The following is a 26245-nucleotide window of genomic DNA, read 5'->3' on the forward strand; positions in this document are numbered from 1 at the left end:
CAGTGATGAGTGACTGTATAATTGCCTTTGAATCTCAGTAAGATTGATGCACAGTGCCCATGAGAATGCAGAGATCGATCCCTCCCTGATAGCTGTGGGACTTCAGATGTTGACACTAGTGATCAATAAAGAAGGTTCTTAAGAGTGAAGAGTTTGAGATTACTCCTTTATTGACCAGAATACATCCAATTTACTTGATAGTAACCAGATGCAGGTAGTCAATATATACAGTCTATATCCTTATCAAAATAGAAAAGCAAATGAACAAAACAACAACAACACATAAATAACAAATCTTCAAATGAATAGAAGGAAAACCAAATAACCAAAATAATCAAAACTCAAGCAAACGTTAAATAGAGGAATTTCGCTAAGCATTCTTTTGCTGCTCCTTTTGCAGAATTGGCTTATAGCCTGTGGCTTGCCTTGGAGACATAGTAGACAAGCAGTTACTGATGGTAATAATATTTTCAAGAGAAGTGAAAGTAGGTCTGTTTTGTTGGAGTGGGGGTATTAAGGAAAAAGCCTACCAATACTGAGTATAAATGATATTACAGACTTTGTTTCATAGTCTGTCCAATGTTGTGAACTGATCTCCATGAAACTCTTCTGGATGACCCATCAGGACAAGTACAAATTTTCACGTGCACAGTCTTTCTGGATGACCAGCAGCTCTTGATTGATGTGCATCAACACTTCTCTGACTTCCTCCAAAAGTATACACTTGCTGGAAAGAGCTGAGGTGAAAGTAAGGCCTATTCAATCCAAAGAAGTTAAACTAAAGGAGGAAAATGCAGTCCACAATTGTGATGGACATTACAGATGAGATACAATAGTGGTGTATTTGCTGTGCACACTTAGTTCTCCTCCTGTAGCTCTTCTCTCCAAGAGAGATCTTGTCCTGGTCTGTGTCATGTTCGACTTTCTGCTGGAGAACTTCAGACCTAGCAGAGCAAGGGAATAAAGGTTTAGTGAGTGGTTGTCAATTCAGCTCTCCCTCTTACATCAGCTCTGTTCAGTTGGACAATCCAGCATGACCTGTCAGCTGAGGTCAGTCCCTGCATCCCCAAGTGTCATAGAGTACCTGGGCTTGGATTTATATCTTAGCTTTCCAAACTGCTAGAATTTGAACAGTGGAATATGCACTGTACTGGGGTTAAGAGAAAAATGAGCATATTTTGTCACTGGTCCAGGTTTATTATATTGAATAATAACATTGTAGCTGGGTCTGAATCTGAGTTCAAGAATGGTATGAGCAACCTAGAATACCATGTGGATTCCTTCTGGAGAACATGTCCAGAAATGTGGTGAAAGTTCTGATTATGTTAGCACTGAAGGAACCTGCCTAGGTTCAATTTGTAACCACTGAATCTGCAAATACACCGAGAAGCCATCTCACTTCAAATCCATTCTCACTGAACAGATCCTGTAATCACTGAGAATGTGCTCACAGCAAATCCTCACAGCATACACAAGGAACAGTAAAGTTTATTGTGATGGAGATACATAACAGCACCCCTGTAAGACTATGCTTATTGTAATGCAATTTGTGAGACGACAGAAGAGAAAATGTTCTCAGATCTTATCAGAGAGTTAACAGGAAGAAAGAAGTACAAAATACAAAGAAATCCTGAGGATTATACATATCCTGTCATGGACAAAATTGACATAAACTGTACCAGAACAATACTCTGGGTAGTTCTTTAGGTGACTGAAGGTGAAAACCTTGTCAGTGATCAGCCATCCAAAAAGGATAGTTATATAGGGACAGGAAATCCAATTGGCTTCTGCCAGTCTGTGTTCCTGCCTGATCTCAAAAATATCAGAATGCTTCTACAATGTTCCTCCCAAGCCACTTTCCTGGTTGATCGGTTCTTTCTGCTTCAGAATGCCCTGCATTCTTTCCTCTAATCCTTCCTTATTCTGGTCATCAGATGAGTGTACTGTCAATGGAAGCATGCATGCATGTGTGCACACACAAACACACACACAGACACACAGACACACTAATACTAACTCGCAAACACACAAGCCATTTGTGTTTACACAATATAAACATAGTACATTGCAGTGTTTACTTTCCCTTTTAATGCTTAATATAATGATTCCCCAGGATACTCTGCAGGCCTAAAAACAAATGTTGAGTGGGTTATGAACATAGTGGTCATAGCCTATAGACAGCTCAGTCAGTGATGTGCTGTCCTCCCATAAACCGACATAGAATCAGGGTTCTTTCCCTATTACCAATCTGGCTTAGCAAGTTTCCAAGGCTGGGTAGAGCAGTCTTGTTTCCCAGCAAAGGATCATATGTTGGTGGTGGACTAGACTCCTGTTCTTGTTCACTGTTTCAGACTTTCCCCATAGAGTGCATCTTCTTCTAATAGGAGCTCTCTTTACCATAGCCTGAGTGACTTCATGCCCAAAGCTATGCCCCCAGAATCATAGGAAATCTCCATAACCAGGATCCAAATGAACAATGTTTCTACTTATTATGTGATTCTGTCACAGATATTTGGAGTAAATAAATAAATGCTTACATGGATTATCTCACACTGAGTCATAATCCATTGAAAGGCTCCAACCTCTCATACAGTTTCCCTCCTTGGACCACTACAACCCAGATGTGCTCTAGTTGCACACCTATTCTTTTCTCTGGGATCTCTGTGTCAACTAAGTCTTCTGTTCCACTTAAAGAACATGGCTTCTCACAGGCCTTTCTGATCGTCCACTAACAGACCCGTCTGAATTTCATCATTTCTCCTAACTCCATTAAGGCTGAAATTAACTGAGAGAAAATGATGTTGATTGACAGCACTTGCAGAATGCTACACAGATAACATAGGGGAGCGCTTTAGATTATCTGTGCACCTAAAGGGGCTCCTGAAACTGCCCTGTTCTTGCACCACAGCATAGTTATGGGGCTCTTGCTGGATGATGATACAACTCCAAGCAACTCAAATTCTCAATGAATAAAATCCAAGCCAAACTCCCAGCGGAAACTGTAGTGTGCCAAGGTAGCTGGAAAGAAATGGTAGCAGGCAATGTAAAAAGCAACCTTGCAGAAGACACAGTGAGTGACACAACCTTCCAGTGGGCTTTCACCATTCACAAAGGACAGAGAAGGACCATAAATCAATGGATTTTATAAAGCAGCCCCCCTTACATCCATGTACTCCATTCCTTTGATGTGCTCCAAAGGATTTTGATGCAGACCAGTCATTTTTCCCTAATCACTTGAAAATCTAACTTTACACGTGTTTTGTGTTCTTTTGCTGTACAGAGCTAGGTGGAGATTCCAAGTGATTGGGGTGCTATATATGATATTCATGAAGGCAAAGTGAACTCTTAGATTCTCTTTCTCATGAAACAGGGCAATAGAGACTCACCTGTGCAATTATGCACAGGGAAACACACACACACACACATACATACACACACACATACACACACACACACACACACACACACACACACACACACACAAAAGAACCCATACTAGAAACACTTGGAAAATCATCCAGAATTAAACCCACAACATGAGCATAAACATGCTGAGCCACATCTGGTACACACAAACAGACACACACACACACACACACACATACACACACTCACACACACACAGAGTCACATATGCACACCCTAACACACACTCACAGACACACTAACACACACTCACAAACACATACACACATACATACACTCACACACATACACACACTCACACACACATACTCTATCACACACCCATACAGACACACACACAAACAAGCACAAACAGACACACACACACACACACACACACACACACACACACACACACACCAAAAATCGCAAGTCGGCAGAAAACAATGAAGATCCCATCATACTGGAGGAACAACATAATATAGACTATTCAAAGCAGGTATTTTAAGAGAGAATCACTACTCAGCCATTTTTCCCCAGAGGAACAAAAAGGCCTAGATAGCACTCTTCTTGATGAGAATGGGGGTAGATAACTCTGTTCTTGAAGTCTCAAATCTCTCATGCCAATTGTGGAGAAAGAACGAATCCACCAAAAGATGACAATGACAACCATTTCTTTGGCATTTCCACCAGGCTCTCCTCCTTCTAAACTATTTAGTTCCTGGAATCTCACAGGACCCCTGCAAAGAAAATGGGCTCTGGGCTTTTGCTTCATCCCTCAAAGCCCTGCTCTAGTCTAAAGAGGGGCTCCCACATAGCACCCTCCACACATATGGCATGTAGTGCTGTGATGTGTAATCAACCCATCTCCCTTAATAAACTGCAGATTCTCGAAGAGCAGGAGCATTTGCTTTCCAAACAGGCAGTTTCTTGAAGAGGGGCTATCTCCACAGAAAGCCTTGTAAACCATCACATAAATGAACACTTGGATGAGACCTAGGTCAGGACATAGATCCCTCAATAGACAGCTACATTGGTTGTCTATGTTTATGGTAAGATATGAGGACAGCCTGACCCTGAGGCCTAACCCTACCTGCTGTTGCTTGGCACTGGGGTCACAGATGTTCATTCCGACCTCTTCACAGAGCCTCTTTGCCTCCACAGAGGATGCTGGCAGTTCAGTCTGCTCCACCAGCAGTTTTCTCTTCTCATTCAGCAAAATCTGTATATTGTTCCTCAATTGAGCTTGTTCACGCAGGAGCTGGGAGTGCCTGATGCTGAACCACAAACAAAAAATGGTAAATGCCTGCCAGCTTCTATTTGCCTGACACTCTTGCAAGTACAATCATCCCTTTAAGGGTCCTCATCCCCAGAAGTCCCTAGACTAGAGCCACACTATACAAGTTAGCACCAATTAGAGGAGGTCAAATCCAGAGGACACATTCCCTGTGAATGAAAGTACTTCTGAAAATCCTGACACTAAGACGGTTTATATAAATCAAGGTAGAAGAAACGGTCCATAAGGGAGCTCATATGTCCATAGTATGCTGAAACCATCTGCAAGTAGAGGTCAAATCCCCTCTGAGGGAGGATAGAAGACCCAATAGCTATATAGTCTTTCCATGTGTTTATCATGGATCACAGATCTTTAAATCTCCTGTCAGAGTCCTAGAGATTCAGAGTTGATTGATATTCCCATCATGGTGCAAACCTTTTCTATCTAGAGGATCCTTAATGGGGAAAATAACAATTGGAGGGTCTTCTACACCCTTCACATGTAGGACAACTGAGTCCAAGAGCTACAAATCTAAGACCCTTGCCAGGAGGCAGGCTTCTTGTTAAGAGTCAGACACCATGGAACCAGAGCCCTGACTTTTGTTCAAAGTCATACAGGACAGAAGCATTCCCTGCCTAGTGCTGGGTTCTCATCTCTGTCAGCGACTCACCGGTAAGAACTGTTCACTTGTATGAGCTCCTTGTACCTCTCCGTGGCATCACTTATTGAGTTGGTCATCATTTGCATAGCCATCATTCTCATCTCATGTTCGGATTGAAGGACTGGCAATTCGACATCCAGCCTGGGTTAGGTCATGGCCAAAGGAACAAATAATGTTTTGAACTCACGATTTCAGAATTAGGTGAAAGGTAAATAAAAATACATAATAAAAAATTTCAAATTCAAGGAATGGTGGAAGGGAAGAAAAGGGCAAAGTCAAAAACCAGACCAAAACCCAATAGTGAGACTCAATCCACAGAAAATATTTCCATGCAAATAAGCAAACATTTGTTTTGAAATAAGGACTCCTTAAAAGCCTGGGGAGATATGGTTCTGCAAAGACTTACTATATAGGAGTGGGCAGAGCCTGAGACCTGCCTGTTTGGAATAACAACTGTCAAGAATTTATTCCCACAGTGACCCTTTCTAGGTCACAATAAACCATCACTGGATAGTTAAAAAAATAAAAAACTAACGATCAAAGCAGGTAAAAAAAATTAGGTGAAATCAGACTGTTCTCTCAATTACTTAAACCCAGTATATAGCACATACTTGCTCCTTTGAAGTAGTTGTACTGATTAACCTTATTATCCTGGGCACAGGAGAACAGAGCCACGGTACCAATTGGAGGGACCTGACCTTCAAGAGCTGGCCAGGTGAGCATGATGGAATTGATTAGTTCAGGAAGAAGATTCCTCCAGTCTGTGCCACAGCTTTGGGCCCAAGCGAAAGCTGTGATGACATTTCTCTTGTTTTGAAAGCAGGTATACTCAATCCTTGGTTTCTATCATTACATGAATTCTCAGAGGGCATAACTATGTTTGACAGGGAAGAGGATTTATAGCACCTCCTCCCCTCAGGAGAGTCCTGTGTGCCACCAAGGTATACAGAAGGAGCAAAGTGCTCTGTTGATCAGTGTGGGCCTCCACGTACTCATCACTATCATGACCTGCAAAGTGTTGATCAAACAAATCCTCAGACCCCATCAAAGGTACCAGACGTCCTGATCCTGAGTAAAACACCACATATACTTCCACATACATACATAGCAACCCATATCCAAACATTTTAGAATGCCAACTACATGCATGGAGGTGCCATAGAATCAGTGTATAATGAACAAATGCAGAGGAAAGAGTGATGACGTGCAGGCATTTCATTCACACACACAGTTGCAGCAAGTATGACCAGGTCCTTCCAGCTGCTGACAGAACCAATGCTAATCCAAGGATCTCAGGGTCAAGTACAAAAAGGCTGGCCCTAAACACACATCACCTAGCTTATCTCAAAGGTAATGCCTGCCAAGGCTCCTTAAAATCCTGGATGAGAGGTGAAACTCTCTCGTGCTATGAGGAAATATCGGGTTAGCAGAAAGAGAGCACAAGAATGTGAACAGGTTACTGGGCATAATGACTACCTGTGGTCCCAATCATCATAGATATAAAGGTCCAGGATTTGGTAAAGTTCATCCCTCTCGAATTGACACTTCTGGATTTCAAATTTGAGTTCTTCCAGTTCCTTTAGAAGCTCCTCTTGCTTGCTGATGACACTTTGGGATGATGCCTTCCTACCAAAACCTGTAGATAGATAAACCCAAGTGAATTTGCATATTTGATGGCCCACAGGCAGAAAAGATCATTCTGAATCCCAAAAGGAGGTTCAGGAAGGGGAAATAGTAGAGACTGGGTGAATCCCTGGAAGAGCAGAAAAGCTTTCTTAAAGGTGGATTTTTAAGCTATGTCCCTCTTCCCAACCTCTAATGCCATACTCGTGCCACACTCACTATTACAGGACCCCTCACCCTGAACAGTATAACCTGACTGATACATAAACATCTGGGACAATGTTATCTCATATCAGATGTGGTGCAGTTAATCCTGGAGTTCATAATGCTTAGCACCATCAAGCTCTAATCAATGTGGTCCAGCCCAAAGTGTCTGAGAACTCAATTCATGACTAGGGGTGCATCTTTCCTTCTTCTCGCCATCAGAGACTTATGTAACCTACAGTAATCTAGAGGATGAAGTGCTTCAACTCCCAAACATGGATGGTCACATTGTTAATCTCACAGTGCCTCCTCCTGCCATTCATTGACACTCACAGTTAAAAAGCTTCAAGAAAAGACACTGAATTCTTACAACTTTATGGCTTTCTCTAAAATTAAAGATCAGGAACTCCTGACTCTTGGTTTGCCTTTGAGAAATCCCAAGGCTCCTGCTTGTAAGGCCTAGTCTTAGAAGGCACATCTCAAACCTACCTCCTTGAGGATGTTCCCCAACTCTGCCCAGGACTCACCAAGCCTTCCCCAGAATGATTTCCTCCTTCCTGTTTCAGTAGAGAGGGGGTCAGCTTCCCTCTGACCTGGTGTGGTCTCTCCTTGATCTCCCCTTTCCTTCCGAAATAGCCTGAGCAGCTAGCGAAACATGCCTGCTTGTGAACCCAAAGGGAACTGAAGAAAGATCCCAAAGGCAGTTGGTGTCACCACAACACTGGTGACATCACTGAAGATTCTAGGGATCTCATAGATACAATGGAGTGTCCAGTGAAGGGCTTACTGATGATGTCACTGGAAAGTTCTATGGCCTACCTACTAACCAGCTCTCCACAAAGTGATGAATTTCTGTGGGGACCCTTTCCTCCAGTCTCCCATGTGTCACTGGGAATACCATTTGGCAACCTCTATTTCAAAGCTAGATATGTCTCTCTGCTTCATTAGAAGTCAACAATGCTTTTGCTGGGGAGAGTTGCTTACAACCCTGAATTGGAGAACAGATTTTTCTTAGCACCCAAATCTCTAGGGGCCAAGGAGGGGGCAGTTTTTTCTTAAAAGTAAATCTACTACCCGAGACAATGCATGTGACATACATTTCGATTCTTAAGCTTTTCCCTTTTTGTGGAGGCCAATATGTTTCTTCTATACCTCTGAGTGTATAAAACCGAGAAATAGTTGATTAGTGTGCAGTCCTTGACAGCTGACATTGTTTCCAATTACATATCCATGTATTTCACAAAATCAATGGTCTATAATCCTATTTTTTTGCAATAAAAACTCCTTTTTCTTGGGAACATAGAGACCAACTACAGGGCATATATAAAATAATAAATTTCTTTCCCTTTTATATATTAAGTAGGGCATCCTCCCTTTCTCAAATATAACAAGACAATTAAATTGGACGTCAGTGAGCAAATGTCAACTTGGAGCTTGTGTTACTACATTGTAACTATATAGCCATCACTTCTCCAATATCATTCGTCCTGAATAGGCAACTCTAGGCATGAGAATATTGGGGGCTGCACCATGATCCTTTACTCCTACTAAACATAAGAATCAGGAGGATGGGAAGGGAGAGGAATGGCCTGAGTTCAGGTTGAACCTCAATTTTAATGGGTCCATAAGTTGAGGAGGGAGTCCATTTGGCATTGTGATATATGGATTCTGTCTTCTTATCCTTGGTGTTATAATTCTACCTGAATGTGTGCTATAATGCCACCCCACCTCACAGATGTAAGAGTGAAAATCATGTTTGACCTTTCTGGGAAGAGCTCTGCCTTTTACTACCATCTAGAGTTATACAACATCACTTTACAAAGCTCAGAAGAGAGGGGTGCAGATGTGCACCCCTTAGAAGTTGAGGATCTTTTCTTCTAATTAAGGCACTTGTTTTTCCTATGTAATTTTTCCCTTGCTCTTTTACTAATGGTGGCTGACTTCTTTCCTGGCCTGAGGTAAATTGGAGTCCAATCTTTTGGATTACTGAACCTTCTATTTTTGAGATCACAGGCCCACCAAGGGTCCTACTGCATACAGAAGGTATGAATAAGTCTCAGGGGCTGGAGTAAGTTAAAAACGTCTGTGACAACAAAGAACTGATTAAGAAAACAAGAGCCCAGCTGCTCATCAAGATCACAGTTGTATGATAGTAAGAAAATGTGAATAGGGCATCGGGTGAAAAGATAAATTAATTAGGAGTTCATAGGCCTAGAAGGGTTAACCTTTGCTCTGAGTGGAGCTGCCATTCTTTCTGCCATTCCCCGCCCTCTGCCACAGGACCAGAGACTTACCCAAACAACTGGCTGGCCTTGCCAAAGACCTGGCAGGGCTTCTCCCTGTAGAATAGGAAATGCAGAGTCCATGAGGACTCACCAAGAGGTCTCCTCCACACAGGTTCCTTGTTGTGAAAGGGAAATGCTCCTGCAGAATCCTGCCATGGCAGCAGGAATTTCAACCTGGCTGCTCTTGGTCCAGCTCACTGGGTGCAGGCCTGAGGCCCAGGGGTATCTGGGGAAAGAAGCAGCAGGCACTACCTCACAGCTCTCTCTTTGTTGGATGCAAGTGCTAGGACTGTGATGGGATTTTTGTTTCTTTATGTGTTTTATCAGAAATACCTACAAAGCTGATTAAAGTTGCAACATGCCTTCATACCCAGATTGCAGAATGTTTTTACATCGTTGTTGTTCCTGTTTTATGTTTGGATTTTGTTCTTTAATCCCCTCAGGAAATTTCCCTGTGCTTAGAATGTTAAGCACATGCTTGGGAGGGATCGATTATTCAAGTTAGCCAAAGCTTTTGTTCTCACCATCCACTCCACAGATGATGCCATTTCTTACTTTGAAATAAGAAAACAGTCATAGAGAAGTAAATTAACCTGTAAGCTATCACAGAATAAACACATCATGATTGTGGAATGGCACCCCAGTATTTTGTATTTCCTAAGTTATTTTTATTTTAAACTTTTTTTTCTTTTTCTTTTTTTTTTCCTTGTTTTTTTTTTTTTTCTTTTTTTCCCGGAGCTGGGGATCGAACCCAGGGCCTTGCGCTCGCTATGCAAGCACTCTACCGCTGAGCTAAATCCCCAACCCCTATTTTAAACTTTTTTATTGGATTTTTTGGGTACATTTCATTTTTTTTTAAATCCTTAAAGATATCTTTTATTCCTCTCCTCCCATTTACAAGGTGGAATTTCACCTGTGATTGTTAGTCCAGATAGTTTGGTCAATGGCTTAGATATCACTTTCGCCTAGTTTCCTTGGCATAAGCTGTGTTAGAAGCAGACTCAAAGGTTCAGGACTCAACAAATAATGAATTCCACTACATCTGGATACCTAGCCTCACAGCCAGGAAGGGACTGTATTTCCATTCACTATTTAAAAAAAAGATGCAATTCAGTAACATGTAAAAAAATTCTCACATATATTAAAATGTTTACCATGGTCATACAGTTTTTCAAATACCTGGCATTCATCTTTTTCCAAGTCCTAAAATTTCTTTCTTATTCACATTTTCTTTTTTTCTTGATTATTTCTTACTATTATTATCATTTTTTAAAATTTTGGTTTTTAATAGATATATACTTTTATTTACATTTGAAACCTTATTCCCTTTCCCAGTTTTTGGTCCATAAGCCCCCCTCCCGGGACCCTTCCCCATATATGGTCCCCCAATCCACGCCCCTTGAAACCCCTTCCCGGACATTCCCCTGCACTGAGGGTCCAACCTTGTTAAGAACAAGGGCTTCCATTTCCACAGGTGCCCCAACAAGTCTATTCTCTCCTACATATGCAGTTGGACCCCGGGTCAGTCCATGTATAGTCTTTTGCTAGTGGTTTATTTGGTTGGCATTGCTGTTCTTATGGGGTTGCAAGCCCTTCAGCTCTTTGAATCCTTCCTCTAATTCCCATAAAGGGGGTCCTGTTCTCAGTTCAGTAGTTTACTGCAAGCACTGACCTCTTTATTTGACATACCCTGCATGTGTCTCTCAGGGGAGATGCATATCCAGTCCCTTTCAGTAAGCACTTTTTAGCTTCATCAATCTTACCTAGTTTTGGTGGCTGTATATATATGGGCCACATGTGGGACAGACTCTGAATGGCTTTTCCTTCAGTCTCTGCTTTAGATTTGGCCTCCATATCTCCTTAGTGCTCATGTCTTCGAGACTCTTCCCTACTTTTTATCTATTACTTTCAGTGTATCTGGTTTGATGTGGAGGTCCTTGATCCACTTGGACTTAAGCTTTGTACAGGGTAATAAGAATGGGTCAACTTGCATTCTTCTACATGCTGACCTCCACTTGATCCAGCACCATTTGTTAAAACTGCTATCTTTCTTCCATTGGATGTTTTACCTCCTTTGTCAAAGATCAAATGACCATAGGGGTGTGTGTTCATTTCTGTGTCTTCAATTATGTTCCACTGAGCTGCCTGTCTGTATGCCAATACCATACAAACTATTGCTCTGTAATACTGCTTGAGGTCAGAGATGGTGATTCCCCCAGAAGGTCTTTTATTGTTGAGTATAGTTTTGCTATCCTGGGTTTTATGTTACGGCAAATTGCACTTTGTACCTTTATAAAGAATTGAGTAGGAATATTGTTGGTGATGGCATTGAATCTGTAGATTGCCTTTGGCAAAATGGCCATTTTTTACCATATTCATCCTGCCAATCTATGAGCATGGGAGATCTTTCCATCTTCTGAGATCTTCTTCAATTTCTTCAGAGATTTGAAGTTCTTGTCATACAGATTTTTTACTTGCTTGGTTCAAGTAACAGCAAGTTATTTTATATTATTTGGGACTATTGTGAAGGCTGTCATTTCCCTAATTTCTTTCTCAGCCTGTTTACCCTTTGAGTAGAGGAAGGCTACTGAATTGTTTGAGTTAATTTTATACCCGGACAGTTTGCTGAAATTGTTGATCAGGTTAAGTAGTTCTCTGGTGGAATTTTGGTGTTGCTTAAGTAGACTATCATATCATCTTCAAATTTTAGTATTTTGACTTCATCCCTTCTAATTTTTATCCCTTTGACCTACTTTCATTGTTTGATTGCTATGGCTAGGACTTTAAGTACCATATTGAAAAAAGTAAGGAAAGAGTGGGCAGCCTTGTCTAGTCCCTGATTTTAGTGGGATTCCTTCAATTTTCTCAGTTTAGTTTGATATTAGCTACTGGTTGGATGTATTTTGCCTTTTCCTATATTTAGATATGGGCCTTGAATTCCTGATCTTTCCAGGACTTTATTAATGAAAGGGTATTGAATTTTGTCAAATGATTTCTCAGCATCTAATGAAATGACCATGTAGTTTTGACTTTGTTTATATGATGAATTTCGTTGATGGACTTCCGTATATTAAACCATCCCTGCATCCTTGCCATGAGGCCTACTTGACCATGATGGATGATTGTTTGGATGTGTTCTTGGATTCAGTTTGGAATTTTATTGAGCATTTTTGCATTAATATTCATAAATCAAATAGGTATGAATTTCTCTATCTTTGTTGTATCTTTGTGGGGTTTAGGTATAAGAGTAATTGTGGATTCATAGAAGGCATTTGGTAGTGCTCTGTCTGTTTCTATTTTGCGGAATAGTTTGGACAGTATTGGTATGAAGTCTTCTATGAAGATCTGATAGAATTCTGCACTAAATCCATCTGGTCCTGGGCTCTTTTTGGATGGAAGATGTTTAATAACAGTTTCTATTTCTTTATGAGTTATGGGGTTGTTTAGATGGTTCATTTGTTCCTGATTTAACTGTGGTACCTTGTATCTGTATAGAAAATTGTCCATTTCCTCCACATTTTCCAGTTTTGTTGAATATATGTTTTGTAGTAGGATCTGATGATCTTTTTAATTTCTTCAGATTTTGTTGTTATGTCTCCCTTTTATTTCTGATTTTATTAATTTGTATACACTCTCTGTGACCTCTGGTTAGTATGGCTAAGTGTTTATTTATCTTGTTGATTTTCACAAAGAACCAGCTCCTGGGTTTGCTGATTCTTTTGATTCTCGGTTTTGTTTCTTCTTGTTTGATTTCAGCCCTGAGTTTGATTATATCCTGCCTTCTACTCAATTTTTTTTCTAGAGCTTTGAGGTGTGCTGTCAAGCTGCTGACATATGCTCTCTCCTGTTTCTTTTTGCAGGCACTCAGAACTGTGAGTTTTCCTCTTAGTGTTGCTTTTATTGTGTCCTATAAGATTGGGTATGTTGTACCTTCATTTTCATTAAATTCTAAGAAATCTTTAATTTCTTTCTTATGTCTCCAATGACCAAGTTGTCATTGACTTCAACTTCCATGTATATGTGGGCTTTCTGTACTTTTTGTTGTTATTGATCAGCAGCCTTAGTGCGTGGTTTTTTGAAAGGATGCATGGGATTATTTCTATCTTCCTGTACCTGTAGAGGACTGTTTTGTGACCGATTATATGGTCAATTTTGGAGAAGGTACCATGAGATGCTGAGAAGAAGGTATATCCTTTGATTTTAGGGTGGAATGTTCTATAAATATATGTTAAATCCATTTGTTTCATAACTTCTCTTAGTCATTCTATGTCTCTGTTTAATTTCTGTTTCTCTGATCTGTCCACTGATGAAAGTGGGGTGTTTAAATCTCCTACTATTATTGTTTGGTGCAATGTATGATTTTTTTGAGCTTTAGAAAGGTTTCTCATTGTTTAGGGACACAACTGCTATATACTTTACAAATATAGCAATAACCCAGAACATCCGCAGGAAGCTGTGACCATTGGCCACATGAGGATGACTGTCTTTCAAAATTCATCATGATTTTTGGTAAGATCTTCCATGTCAGTGGCTTGGCTTCCCACAAACATGGTCCAGTTGTCTAGAATCTACTCCATGGACAGCATCTCATGCTTGTTTTTGTCTGACTCATACACCAGATGCCGGGCTTCAGCCTTTGCATGGTCATAGTCCTGAGGAAGGATCCAATGGTTAATCTCATCCTAGTCCAGCTTCCCATCCTTGTTCAGATCTGGGAAATCATTGAACTGAACCCCAGACAAAACCCAGTCTGTCTCAGGGCAATTGTCCTCGTGAGAAAAAGATGTCCACAATGTACTCATCCTGGTCCACAAAACCATCCCCCTTCTTGTCGATATCCTCCAGGGTTTTCAGAACTACAATCTCCTTCCTATGTTCTAAATCCTCTTAGTGCAGAAAAGCAATGAACCTGTCCTGAGTAGCTGTCAGGTCACCTTCAAGGCCTTAAACCTCCTCTCATCTCGTGGAGGCATCTTTTTAAAGTTGTGATCATCACAGCCATCTTGAAAATCAACAAGGTGTCCCAGGGAGTAGCCATAGGTGGCCTGCTTGTATTTTTCCCAGGAGATTTTACAACTATGTCCCTATCATAATCCTTCCAGAGTTTAGCCACATTATGGTAGATGTATCTTTTTTGTACCTGTTTGATCCAAACTTTCAGGTCTTCAGTAGTAACAAGGCCACGTCCATCACTGTCAATTGGGTCAACAATTTTCCCCAGCCTCTCCTGCTCTCGTCCAGGCTTAGCTATCAAAGGTCTTGGAGTCCTCCTTGCCCAGGAAGACCTCATGATCGTACATGATGCTGTGCTTGTCATCTGGTGGCCACTGGCCCAGCTCTGAATCCGGACAAACCATGTGCTCCTTGCTCATCATACTCTTGGCCCTGAACGCCAAGTCCAGTGCCAGGAGCAGCCCATGGAGAGTCCCAGGCTGACACCATGCACCACTGTCTGGATCAAAGGGAGGCAGCAGGGAAGTAGGGGCTCAGAGCACCTTAGCACTGTCCATCCCCAGAGAGGGCTTTTGTTACATTTCAAATGTTATCCCTTTTCCTGGTTTCCGATCCACAAAACCCCTTATTAATACCTCCTCCCCCTTCTACTATGAGGGTGTTACCACCCGCCCAACCACCCAGGCCTACCTGCCTCCCTGTTCTGATTTCCCCTACACTGGGGCATCAAGCCTTGACAAGACCAAGGGCTTCTCCTCCCATTTGTGCCCAAGAAGGCCATCCTCTTCTACATATGCAGCTGTAGCCATGGGTCTGTCTGTCCATGTGTAAACATTGGATGGTGGTTTCAGTCCTGGGAGCTCTGGGTGTTTCTTATTGTTGTTCTTATGGGGCTGTACACCCCTTCAGCTCCCTCAATCCTTTCTCTTACTCATCCATTGGGGACCCTGCTCTCAGCCAAATGTTTGGCTGCAAGCATCTGCCTCTGTATTTGTCATGCTCTTTACCCCACTCTTTTGAGCAGATCACCACAGAGCAATGAAGATGTATTGTCTTGGCGTGATGATGTACAGACAAATAGATGATTTCTTAATTCTTAATGATGGTTCTATAAGAATTCCTAAAATTAGATTAGTATTTTAAGTTTTTAAAATAGGACTGCTATTATGTTTCTCTGGTAATCAAAATTGCATTGAGAACCCTGCCATTCTTAAAGTGTCATGAGTGAATCGCTTCTGCAATACCAAGCAGGCATCTACAAATTATAGCCCATCCTAAGAGGGTATAAACCAATTAACCAAAGTTCAGAAAAAGAGAACTAATGATTTACTATAGGTACAAGGACTTAACATAATTGACTGGATTTGCCTATAGGTAATGTTCCTTATTCTTTTCTCATAAAAATTACAGCTTTTAACTCTCCATGAACGTGCAGAACTAGTGACAGATGATGATGGTTTATCCTGATGATTACTCTTCATGGATATGCATGTAAACATTCTCTGTCGTAAACTGATTATCCAACTTATGATTTGAATTCCTGTGCAAACTTGTGGTGAACTTTTCACCATGTGATGCTGTGTTCAGAAAGATATACAAATGCTGAGGACAAAGAGAGAGAAGCTTTTTAGACAGAACTGAACTGAAGAGAACAGAATTCAAGAAGAACTTAGAAGTAAAGGCATAGCGTTGAGAGTAAGGCATTGAGAGTAAGGAAATTATTGTGTCATAAGAGCAAGAGGAGACAGCAGCTCTCTGCTCCCAGACCCGGTGAGAGAGAGACCCAACCGCCTGGTCAGGTGGGCACTCCTGAGGCTGCAGAGCGGAAGAGACCACCAACACTGCTCACCCCTGCCCACATCCCTGGCCCAAGAGGAAACTGTATAAGGCCTCTGGGCTCCCGTGGGGGAGCGGCAGGACCCCTGCCAGAGACACCGCCGGACCCTGAAGGAAACAGACCAGATAAACAGTTCTCTGCACCCAAATCCCGTGGGAGGGAGAGCTAAACCTTCAGAGAGGCAGACAAGCCTGGGAAACCAGAAGAGACTGCTCCCTGCACACACATCTCGGACGCCAGAGGAAAAAGCCAAAGACCATCTGGAACTCTGGTGCACTGAAGCTCCCGGAAGGGGCGGCACAGGTCTTCCTGGTTGCTGCCGCTGCAGAGAGCCCCTGGGCAGCACCCCACAAGCAAACCTGAGCCTCGGGACCACAGGTAAGACCAAATTTTCTGCTGCAAGAAAGCTGCCTGGTGAACTCAAGACACAGGCCCACAGGAACAGCTGAAGACCTGTAGAGAGGAAAAACTACACGCCCGAAAGCAGAACACTCTGTCCCCATAACTGACTGAAAGAGAGGAAAACAGGTCTACAGCACTCCTGACACACAGGCTTATAGGACAGTCTAGCCACTGTCAGAAATAGCAGAACAAAGTAACACTAGAGATAATCTGATGGCGAGAGGCAAGCGCAGGAACCCAAGCAACAGAAACCAAGACTACATGCCATCATCGGAGCCCAATTCTCCCACCAAAACAAACATGGAATATCCAAACACACCAGAAAAGCAAGATCTAGTTTCAAAATCATATTTGATCATGATGCTGGAGGACTTCAAGAAAGACATGAACACACTTAGGGAAGCACAGGAAAACATTAATAAACAAGTAAAAGCCTACAGAGAGGAATCGCAAAAATCCCTGAAAGAATTCCAGGAAAACACAATCAAACAGTTGAAGGAATTAAAAATGGAAATAGAAGCAATCAAGAAAGAACACATGGAAACAACCCTGGATATAGAAAACCAAAAGAAGAGACAAGGAGCTGTAGATACAAGCTTCACCAACAGAATACAAGAGATGGAAGAGAGAATCTCAGGAGCAGAAGATTCCATAGAAATCATTGACTCAACTGTCAAAGATAATGTAAAGCGGAAAAAGCTACTGGTCCAAAACATACAGGAAATCCAGGACTCAATGAGAAGATCAAACCTAAGGATAATAGGTATAGAAGAGAGTGAAGACTCCCAGCTCAAAGGACCAGTAAATATCTTCAACAAAATCATAGAAGAAAACTTCCCTAACCTAAAAAAAGAGATACCCATAGACATACAAGAAGCCTACAGAACTCCAAATAGATTGGACCAGAAAAGAAACACCTCCCGTCACATAATTGTCAAAACACCAAACGCACAAAATAAAGAAAGAATATTAAAAGCAGTAAGGGAAAAAGGTCAAGTAACATATAAAGGCAGACCTATCAGAATCACACCAGACTTCTCGCCAGAAACTATGAAGGCCAGAAGATCCTGGACTGATGTCATACAGACCCTAAGAGAACACAAATGCCAGCCCAGGTTACTGTATCCAGCAAAACTCTCAATTAACATTGATGGAGAAACCAAGATATTCCATGACAAAACCAAATTTACACAATATCTTTCTACAAATCCAGCACTACAAAGGATAATAAATGGTAAAGCCCAACATAAGGAGGCAAGCTATACCCTAGAAGAAGCAAGAAACTAATCGTCTTGGCAACAAAACAAAGAGAATGAAAGCACACAAACATAACCTTACATCCAAATATGAATATAACGGGAAGCAATAATCACTATTCCTTAATATCTCTCAATATCAATGGCCTCAACTCCCCAATAAAAAGACATAGATTAACAAAATGTATACGCAACGAGGACCCTGCATTCTGCTGCCTACAGGAAACACACCTCAGAGTCAAAGACAGACACTACCTCAGAGTGAAAGGCTGGAAAACAACTTTCCAAGCAAATGGTCAGAAGAAGCAAGCGGGAGTAGCCATTCTAATATCAAATAAAATCAATTTCCAACTAAAAGTCATCAAAAAAGATAAGGAAGGACACTTCATATTCATCAAAGGAAAAATCCACCAAGATGAACTCTCAATCCTAAATATCTATGCCCCAAATACAAGGGCACCTACATACGTAAAAGAAACCTTACTAAAGCTCAAAACACACATTGCACCTCACACAATAATAGTGGGAGATTTCAACACCCCACTCTCATCAATGGACAGATCATGGAAACAGAAATTAAACAGTGATGTCGACAGACTAAGAGAAGTCATGAGCCAAATGGACTTAACGGATATTTATAGAACGTTCTATCCTAAAGCAAAAGGATATACCTTCTTCTCAGCTCCTCATGGCACTTTCTCCAAAATTGACCATATAATTGGTCAAAAAACGGGCCTCAACAGGTACAGAAAGATAGAAATAATCCCATGCGTGCTATCGGACCACCAAGGCCTAAAACTGGTCTTCAATAACAATAAGGGAAGAATGCCCACATATACGTGGAAATTGAACAATGCTCTACTCAATGATAAAGTGGTCAAGGAAGAAATAAAGAAAGAAATTAAAAACTTTTTAGAATTTAATGAAAATGAAGGTACAACGTACCCAAACTTATGGGACACAATGAAAGCTGTGCTAAGAGGACAACTCATAGCGCTGAGTGCCTGCAGAAAGAAACAGGAAAGAGCATATGTCAGCAGCTTGACAGCACACCTAAAAGCTCTAGAACAAAAAGAAGCAAATACACCCAGGAGGAGTAGAAGGCAGGAAATAATCAAACTCAGAGCTGAAATCAACCAAGTAGAAACAAAAAGGACCATAGAAAGAATCAACAGAACCAAAAGTTGGTTCTTTGAGAAAATCAACAAGATAGATAAACCCTTAGCCAGACTAACGAGAGGACACAGAGAGTGTGTCCAAATTAACAAAATCAGAAATGAAAAGGGAGACATAACTACAGATTCGGAGGAAATTCAAAAAATCATCAGATCTTACTATAAAAACCTATATTCAACAAAATTTGAAAATCTTCAGGAAATGGACAATTTCCTAGACAGATACCAGGTATCGAAGTTAAATCAGGAACAGATAAACCAGTTAAACAACCCCATAACTCCTAAGGAAATAGAAGCAGTCATTAAAGGTCTCCCAACCAAAAAGAGCCCAGGTCCAGACGGGTTTAGTGCAGAATTCTATCAAACCTTCATAGAAGACCTCATACCAATATTATCCAAACTATTCCACAAAATTGAAACAGATGGAGCACTACCGAATTCCTTCTACGAAGCCACAATTACTCTTATACCTAAACCACACAAAGACACAACAAAGAAAGAGAACTTCAGACCAATTTCCCTTATGAATATCGACGCAAAAATACTCAATAAAATTCTGGCAAACCGAATTCAAGAGCACATCAAAACAATCATCCACCATGATCAAGTAGGCTTCATCCCAGGCATGCAGGGATGGTTTAATATACGGAAAACCATCAACGTGATCCATTATATAAACAAACTGAAAGAACAGAACCACATGATCATTTCATTAGATGCTGAGAAAGCATTTGACAAAATTCAACACCCCTTCATGATAAAAGTCCTGGAAAGAATAGGAATTCAAGGCCCATACCTAAACATAGTAAAAGCCATATACAGCAAACCAGTTGCTAACATTAAACTAAATGGAGAGAAACTTGAAGCAATCCCACTAAAATCAGGGACTAGACAAGGCTGCCCACTCTTTCCCTACTTATTCAATATAGTTCTTGAAGTTCTAGCTAGAGCAATCAGACAACAAAAGGAGATCAAAGGGATACAGATCGGAAAAGAAGAGGTCAAAATATCACTATTTGCAGATGACATGATAGTATATTTAAGTGATCCCAAAAGTTCCACCAGAGAACTACTAAAGCTGATAAACAACTTCAGCAAAGTGGCTGGGTATAAAATTAACTCAAATAAATCAGTTGCCTTTCTCTATACAAAAGAGAAACAAGCCGAGAAAGAAATTAGGGAAACCACACCCTTCATAATAGACCCAAATAATATAAAGTACCTCGGTGTGACTTTAACCAAGCAAGTAAAAGATCTGTACAATAAGAACTTCAAGACACTGAGGAAAGAAATTGAAGAAGACCTCAGAAGATGGAAAGATCTCCCATGCTCATGGATTGGCAGGATTAATATAGTAAAAATGGCCATTTTACCAAAAGCAATCTACAGATTCAATGCAATCCCCATCAAAATACCAATCCAATTCTTCAAAGAGTTAGACAGAACAATTTGCAAATTCATCTGGAATAACAAAAAACCCAGGATAGCTAAAGTTATCCTCAACAATAAAAGGACTTCAGGGGGAATCACTATCCCTGAACTCAAGCAGTATTACAGAGCAATAGTGATAAAATCTGCATGGTATTGGTACAGAGACAGACAGATAGACCAATGGAATAGAATTGAAGACCCAGAAATGAACCCACACACCTATGGTCACTTGATTTTTGACAAAGGAGCCAAAACCATCCAATGGAAAAAAGATAGCATTTTCAGCAAATGATGCTGGTTCAATTGGAGGGCAACATGTAGAAGAATGCAGATCGATCCATGCTTATCACCCTGTACAAAGCTTAAGTCCAAGTGGGTCAAGGACCTACACATCAAACCAGACACACTCAAACTAATAGAAGAAAAACTAGGGAAGCATCTGGAACACATGGGCACTGGAAAAAATTTCCTGAACAAAACACCAATGGCTTATGCTCTAAGATCAAGAATCGACAAATGGGATCTCATAAAACTGCAAAGCTTCTGTAAGGCAAAGGACACTGTGGTTAGGACAAAACGGCCACCAACAGATTGGGAAAAGATCTTTACCAATCCTACAACAGATAGAGGCCTTATATCCAAAATATACAAAGAACTCAAGAAGTTAGACCGCAGGGAAACAAATAACCCTATTAAAAAATGGGGTTCAGAGCTAAACAAAGAATTCACAGCTGAGGAATGCCGAATGGCTGAGAAACACCTAAAGAAATGTTCAACATCTTTAGTCATAAGGGAAATGCAAATCAAAACAACCCTGAGATTTCACCTCACACCAGTGAGAATGGCTAAGATCAAAAACTCAGGTGACAGCAGATGCTGGCGAGGATGTGGAGAAAGAGGAACACTCCTCCATTGTTGGTGGGATTGCAGACTGGTAAAACCATTCTGGAAATCAGTCTGGAGGTTCCTCAGAAAATTGGACATTGAACTGCCTGAGGATCCAGCTATACCTCTCTTGGGCATATACCCAAAAGATGCCTCAACATATAAAAGAGACACGTGCTCCACTATGTTCATCGCAGCCTTATTTATAATAGCCAGAAAATGGAAAGAACCCAGATGCCCTTCAACAGAGGAATGGATACAGAAAATGTGGTACATCTACACAATGGAATATTACTCAGCTATCAAAAACAACGAGTTTATGAAATTCGTAGGCAAATGGTTGGAACTGGAAAATATCATCCTGAGTGAGCTAACCCAATCACAGAAAGACATACATGGTATGCACTCATTGATAAGTGGCTATTAGCCCAAATGCTTGAATTACCCTAGATCCCTAGAACAAACGAAACTCAAGACGGATGATCAAAATGTGAATGCTTCACTCCTTCTTTAAATGAGGAAAAAGAATACTCTTGGCAGGGAAGGGAGAGGCAAAGATTAAAACAGAGACTGAAGGAACACCCATTCAGAGCCTGCCCCACAGGTGGCCCATACATATACAGCCACCCAATTAGACAAGATGAATGAAGCAAAGAAGTGCAGACCGACAGGAGCCGGATGTAGATCGCTCCTGAGAGACACAGCCAGAATACAGCAAATATAGAGGCGAATGCCAGCAGCAAACCACTGAACTGAGAATAGGTCCCCTATTGAAGGAATCAGAGAAAGAACTGGAAGAGCTTGAAGGGGCTCGAGACCCCAAAAGTACAACAATGCCAAGCAACCAGAGCTTCCAGGGACTAAGCCAGTACCTAAAGACTAAAGACTATATATGGACTGACCCTGGACTCTGACCCCATAGGTAGCAATGAATATCCTAGTAAGAGCACCAGTGGAAGGGGAAGCCCTGGGTCCTGCTAAGACTTAACCCCCAGTGAACTAGTCTATGGGGGGAGGGCGGCAATGGGGGGAGGGTTGGGAGGGGATCACCCATAAGGAAGGGGAGGAGGGAGGGGGATGTTTGCCCGGAAACCGGGAAAGGGAATAACACTCGAAATGTATATAAGAAATACTCAAGTTAATAAAAAAAAAAAAAGAGCAAGAGGAAAGGAGATAAGAAGAAGAGAGCAAGGAGAACTTTTTAAGCCATACTTTATGGAGGCAAACTTTTGTCTTTTAGGAAAACTGAAGAACTTATAAATAAAGGTTAAAATCACTGCTCTTCAGCCTTCAGCCTGGCTCAGTGGCTAGCCTCTGCTCTTCAGTCAGGCTCAGTGGCTAGCCTCTGCTCTTCAGTCAGGCTCAGTGGCTAGCCTCTGCTCTTCAGTCAGGCTCACTGGCTAGCCTCTGCTCTTCAGTCAGGCTCAGTGGCTAGCCTCTGCTCTTCAGTCAGGCTCACTGGCTAGCCTCTGCTCTTCAGTCAGGTTCACTGGCTAGCCTCTGCTCTTCAGTCAGGCTCACTGGCTAGCCTCTGCTCTTCAGTCCAGCTCACTGGCTAGCCTCTGTTCTTCAGTCAGGCTCACTGGCTAGCCTCTGCTCTTCAGCTGGGCTCACTGGCTAGCCTCTGCTGTTCAGACTGGCTCACTGGCTAGCCTCTGCTCTTCAGTCAGGCTCACTGGCTAGCCTCTGCTCTTCAGTCAGGCTCACTGGCTAGCCTCTGCTCTTCAGTCAGGCTCACTGGCTAGCCTCTGCTCTTCAGACTGGCTCACTGGCTAGCCTCTGCTCTTCAGTCAGGCTCACTGGCTAGCCTCTGCTCTTCAGTCAGGCTCACTGGCTAGCCTCTGTTCTTCAGACTGGCTCACTGGCTAGCCTCTGCTCTTCAGTGAGGCTCACTGGCCTATGGGGCCCTAGCACATCGCTTAACCATCTGCTCATGACTGCCTGACCACACTGACCACCTGACCGCCCTGACTTCTTAAAGTTGTCCTCTAGAAAGAGGACAAGAAACCAAAGAGAAACACCACAGGGACCTTTTCCAATGGGCTTTTTTCAACCTTTAGTACTTTCGTCATTTCTTTAAAAGAGTGAAATATAATTTCTGCTATTCATATGGCCAAGAGAGCTGTGCAGTAGTCATTGCTTTATGGAATTTGGTGCTAAATCAAAAGATTCCTTTATTCTATTACGATGTTATCTGTTTGCTGTATGATTATGTTTAGAAATCACAACACTAAAATCCTAAAATCTAGATGTTTTAAGACATCGGCTCTTGGACAAACATAACTGCTTACCTATCTAGACCGGCCTTTTTTGCTATACTGCAGGTACAATCAATTTTCCACACTACTTCCATGATTTTCAAGAATGATTAAGAGTAAAATAAGTTGAACATAATGGCCAGAAAGGGGGTTCTGTCAAGTTGTCTTATATTGGACAAGATACCAAACTTTGACTGGTAAGCCTAAAACCACCTGTTCCCAAAACTAACAGAACTTACAGAAAATACATACTTTCTTATCATTCCTCCTCCCCAATGGTCAGTGATTTATTGAGCACCTACTACAATCCTAGCACTGTGCATCTAAGGGTGTAATGGTGAATAAAAACTTAATAAAAAGCCTCAGTAAGGAATAAAGAAAAATGAAACATAACTTTGAAACTCAGAATTCAATATAAGCAAAACCACCATTTCTTTAACTGGTGATATCTGAAAACTTCATCATTTTTTCCATGGGCTTCTACAGTAATGATACTCAGTCTTGATTTTGTAAGTTACAAAAAGCAAGTCACACTTCTTTCTTGGCTCCCACAACTGTCAAAGAGTACAGAACTGTCACTGTCCATTTTGCTTCCCTATCAATCCTGCTATGGATGGTAATGAATTCCAGTCTTTTCAATGTGAAAACAGGCCACCACTTGAGGGGAAAGGTTATTAAAATTGCCCAAACCGGTATATTCTCTAAAATTTTCACATAGCATTTTACTGATATCACAATGCAAATTCACCACAAATATTTAACCAATGAAAATATTGAATAGCTCTGCAAATAGGAGCGATAATCATATATACTTGAAAACAACTATTATGGAAACAAAGGACGTACTAGGAGAAAAGATACATCACTAAAAGCTACACAAGCAGCAAAAAAAGACACTACATTTCTTGGTTTGAAAGTTAGGTGATACACTTGATCTTTAAAGACAGGCAATGTACTTGATCTTTAAGCCCTTCAACTGTGCCCTGTCCACATAGAAACTGCAGTAGATGACAATCTTTTGTAAGATTCATTTATTTATATGTGAGACAATGCAGCTGTCTTCAGACACACGAGAAGAGGGCATCAGTACTCATTACAGATGGTTGTGAGCCACCATGTGGTTGCTGGCATTTGAACTCAGGACCTCTGGAAGAACACTTGGTGCTCTTACCCACTGAGCCATCTCTCCAGCCCTCACAATGGCCTCTTACACAGCATCACTTGGTCTATTTCACTAGATGTCTCCAGGGTGATAACAGAGAAACTTTCACAGTTCCTGAGCACTTCTGAGTTCAAATACCACCAGTGCCCACTCTGTGCTGTTGGCACATCCTGACCTTCTCCTAAGGGTTGTCAGCCACAAAAGGGACAGGTTAGCCCCAGACAGCATTCACTGCCCAATCCTAAAAACCCCCTCGATTCTGAAAAAGCCACATTCCATGCTTGCTCCATATTTGAGGAAGCCAAATGGTTGATCTGGCTCAAGGCTCTACTTTTCTTAGCTCATCAACTTTCTTTTTCCACTTCTTGTCACAAGAAGTATTTTTTTTATGCTGCAACTACACTGCAATGTGTGAAGGAAACCACCATAAACTCTGGGTGCCACCTCTTGAAATTTAAAATTCACAAAACAATTCGTGGCTTTCTAATCAGCACCATGGAAAATAAACAAAAACAAGCAAAACCATTCCAAAGGAACTTGCTGATCTGGAGACCTGCTCATAGCAGGTAGGAAAGAATTAAATTATGCAGAAGTGTAAGCTCTCAGAGCTTTGGAGGTTAAAAAAGAAGAAATCCCTGTTTATGTTCCCTTTCTCCAAGTAATTGAAGGAGGGTCTTTTACATCCTCCAAATACAATCTCTTGCAAGGGGCAACCAATTACAAAGTAGATCAGAAGAAATCTATTAAATAATACATTCATTGCTTGAGGTTTTAAGAAAATATTTTCCAACGATCCCCGTCCTTTAACAGCACACTCCAGACTACCTCTCCATTCTTTCCCAATGCCATGGGCTTTCCAACCCCTAATTCAGCTCTCCATACATCCCTGAACCCTCCTTTCCCCTACCAAATGGGCTCACTTTGCATTGCCTCCTTCTGCCACTGCTTTCCCAGGGCGGGGGAGGGGGGCCAGAAGGAGCCTAAGGACGGACGCGGGTCTCCTACCTACCTTGATTCTGCTGCTCTGGCGGTGCAGCCCGCCCTGCTTGGTGCTTGCTGTCCCTGGGGTCCAGACCCGAGGTCGGGCAATGGGTCCACTCAAGCGGCAGGCCTCGAGGTCCCCTGGCAGGGCTGGCCTGGGCTTTGTCCTTGGACACTGGGAGGCTGCAGTCTCCATTGGAAACGCCGCCGCTATCATAGCGCGCCCTCCGCTGGCGGAGGTGACCCCCAACGCCGCTAAGGCCCCCTTCCCTGGCCGCTTCTTCTGCTTTTTCTTTTCTTTTTTTCTTTCTCTTTTTGTTCGCGATGTGGCGTGGGAAGAGCTCGCCTCCAGCAAGGAGGACATCGTGCAGGCAGAATCACCTCTGGGCCCTGCCGGGGTCGGACAGGGAGAGAGAGGAGTCAGCTTGGGCGGCGGCGCCCTGGCTGCCAG

General features: G+C 41.9%; 2 protein-coding genes, 1 long non-coding RNA gene and 1 pseudogene across 4 annotated transcripts in view; all 4 read right to left on the minus strand.

Moving 5' to 3' along the window:
- LOC146768883 (uncharacterized) overlaps window positions 1–26245 on the minus strand; it is a 263806-nt gene that overhangs the window by 127474 nt on the left and 110087 nt on the right. The window lies entirely within an intron of this gene.
- Window positions 153–7865, minus strand: LOC148003468 (uncharacterized). The gene is made up of 5 exons (XR_015629372.1): window positions 7697–7865; window positions 6819–6978; window positions 5352–5483; window positions 4499–4682; window positions 153–944 (listed from the first exon to the last, which is right to left on the minus strand). It is a non-coding gene; the product is annotated as an uncharacterized LOC148003468 (long non-coding RNA).
- On the minus strand, window positions 153–26158 carry LOC148003467 (uncharacterized). The gene is made up of 6 exons (XM_087568831.1): window positions 25823–26158; window positions 9464–9680; window positions 6819–6978; window positions 5352–5483; window positions 4499–4682; window positions 153–944 (listed from the first exon to the last, which is right to left on the minus strand). Exons 1-2 carry the CDS (start codon window positions 26156–26158, stop codon window positions 9624–9626), a joined length of 393 nt encoding a protein of 130 aa, XP_087424957.1. The 3' UTR covers window positions 153–944; window positions 4499–4682; window positions 5352–5483; window positions 6819–6978; window positions 9464–9623.
- LOC148003469 (reticulocalbin-1 pseudogene) lies at window positions 13931–14976 on the minus strand (annotated as a pseudogene).

This window comes from Rattus norvegicus, chromosome 9, assembly GCF_021556685.1.
Source record: "Rattus norvegicus strain SHRSP/BbbUtx chromosome 9, alternate assembly SHRSP_T2T, whole genome shotgun sequence".
Classification (NCBI taxonomy): domain Eukaryota; kingdom Metazoa; phylum Chordata; class Mammalia; order Rodentia; family Muridae; genus Rattus; species Rattus norvegicus.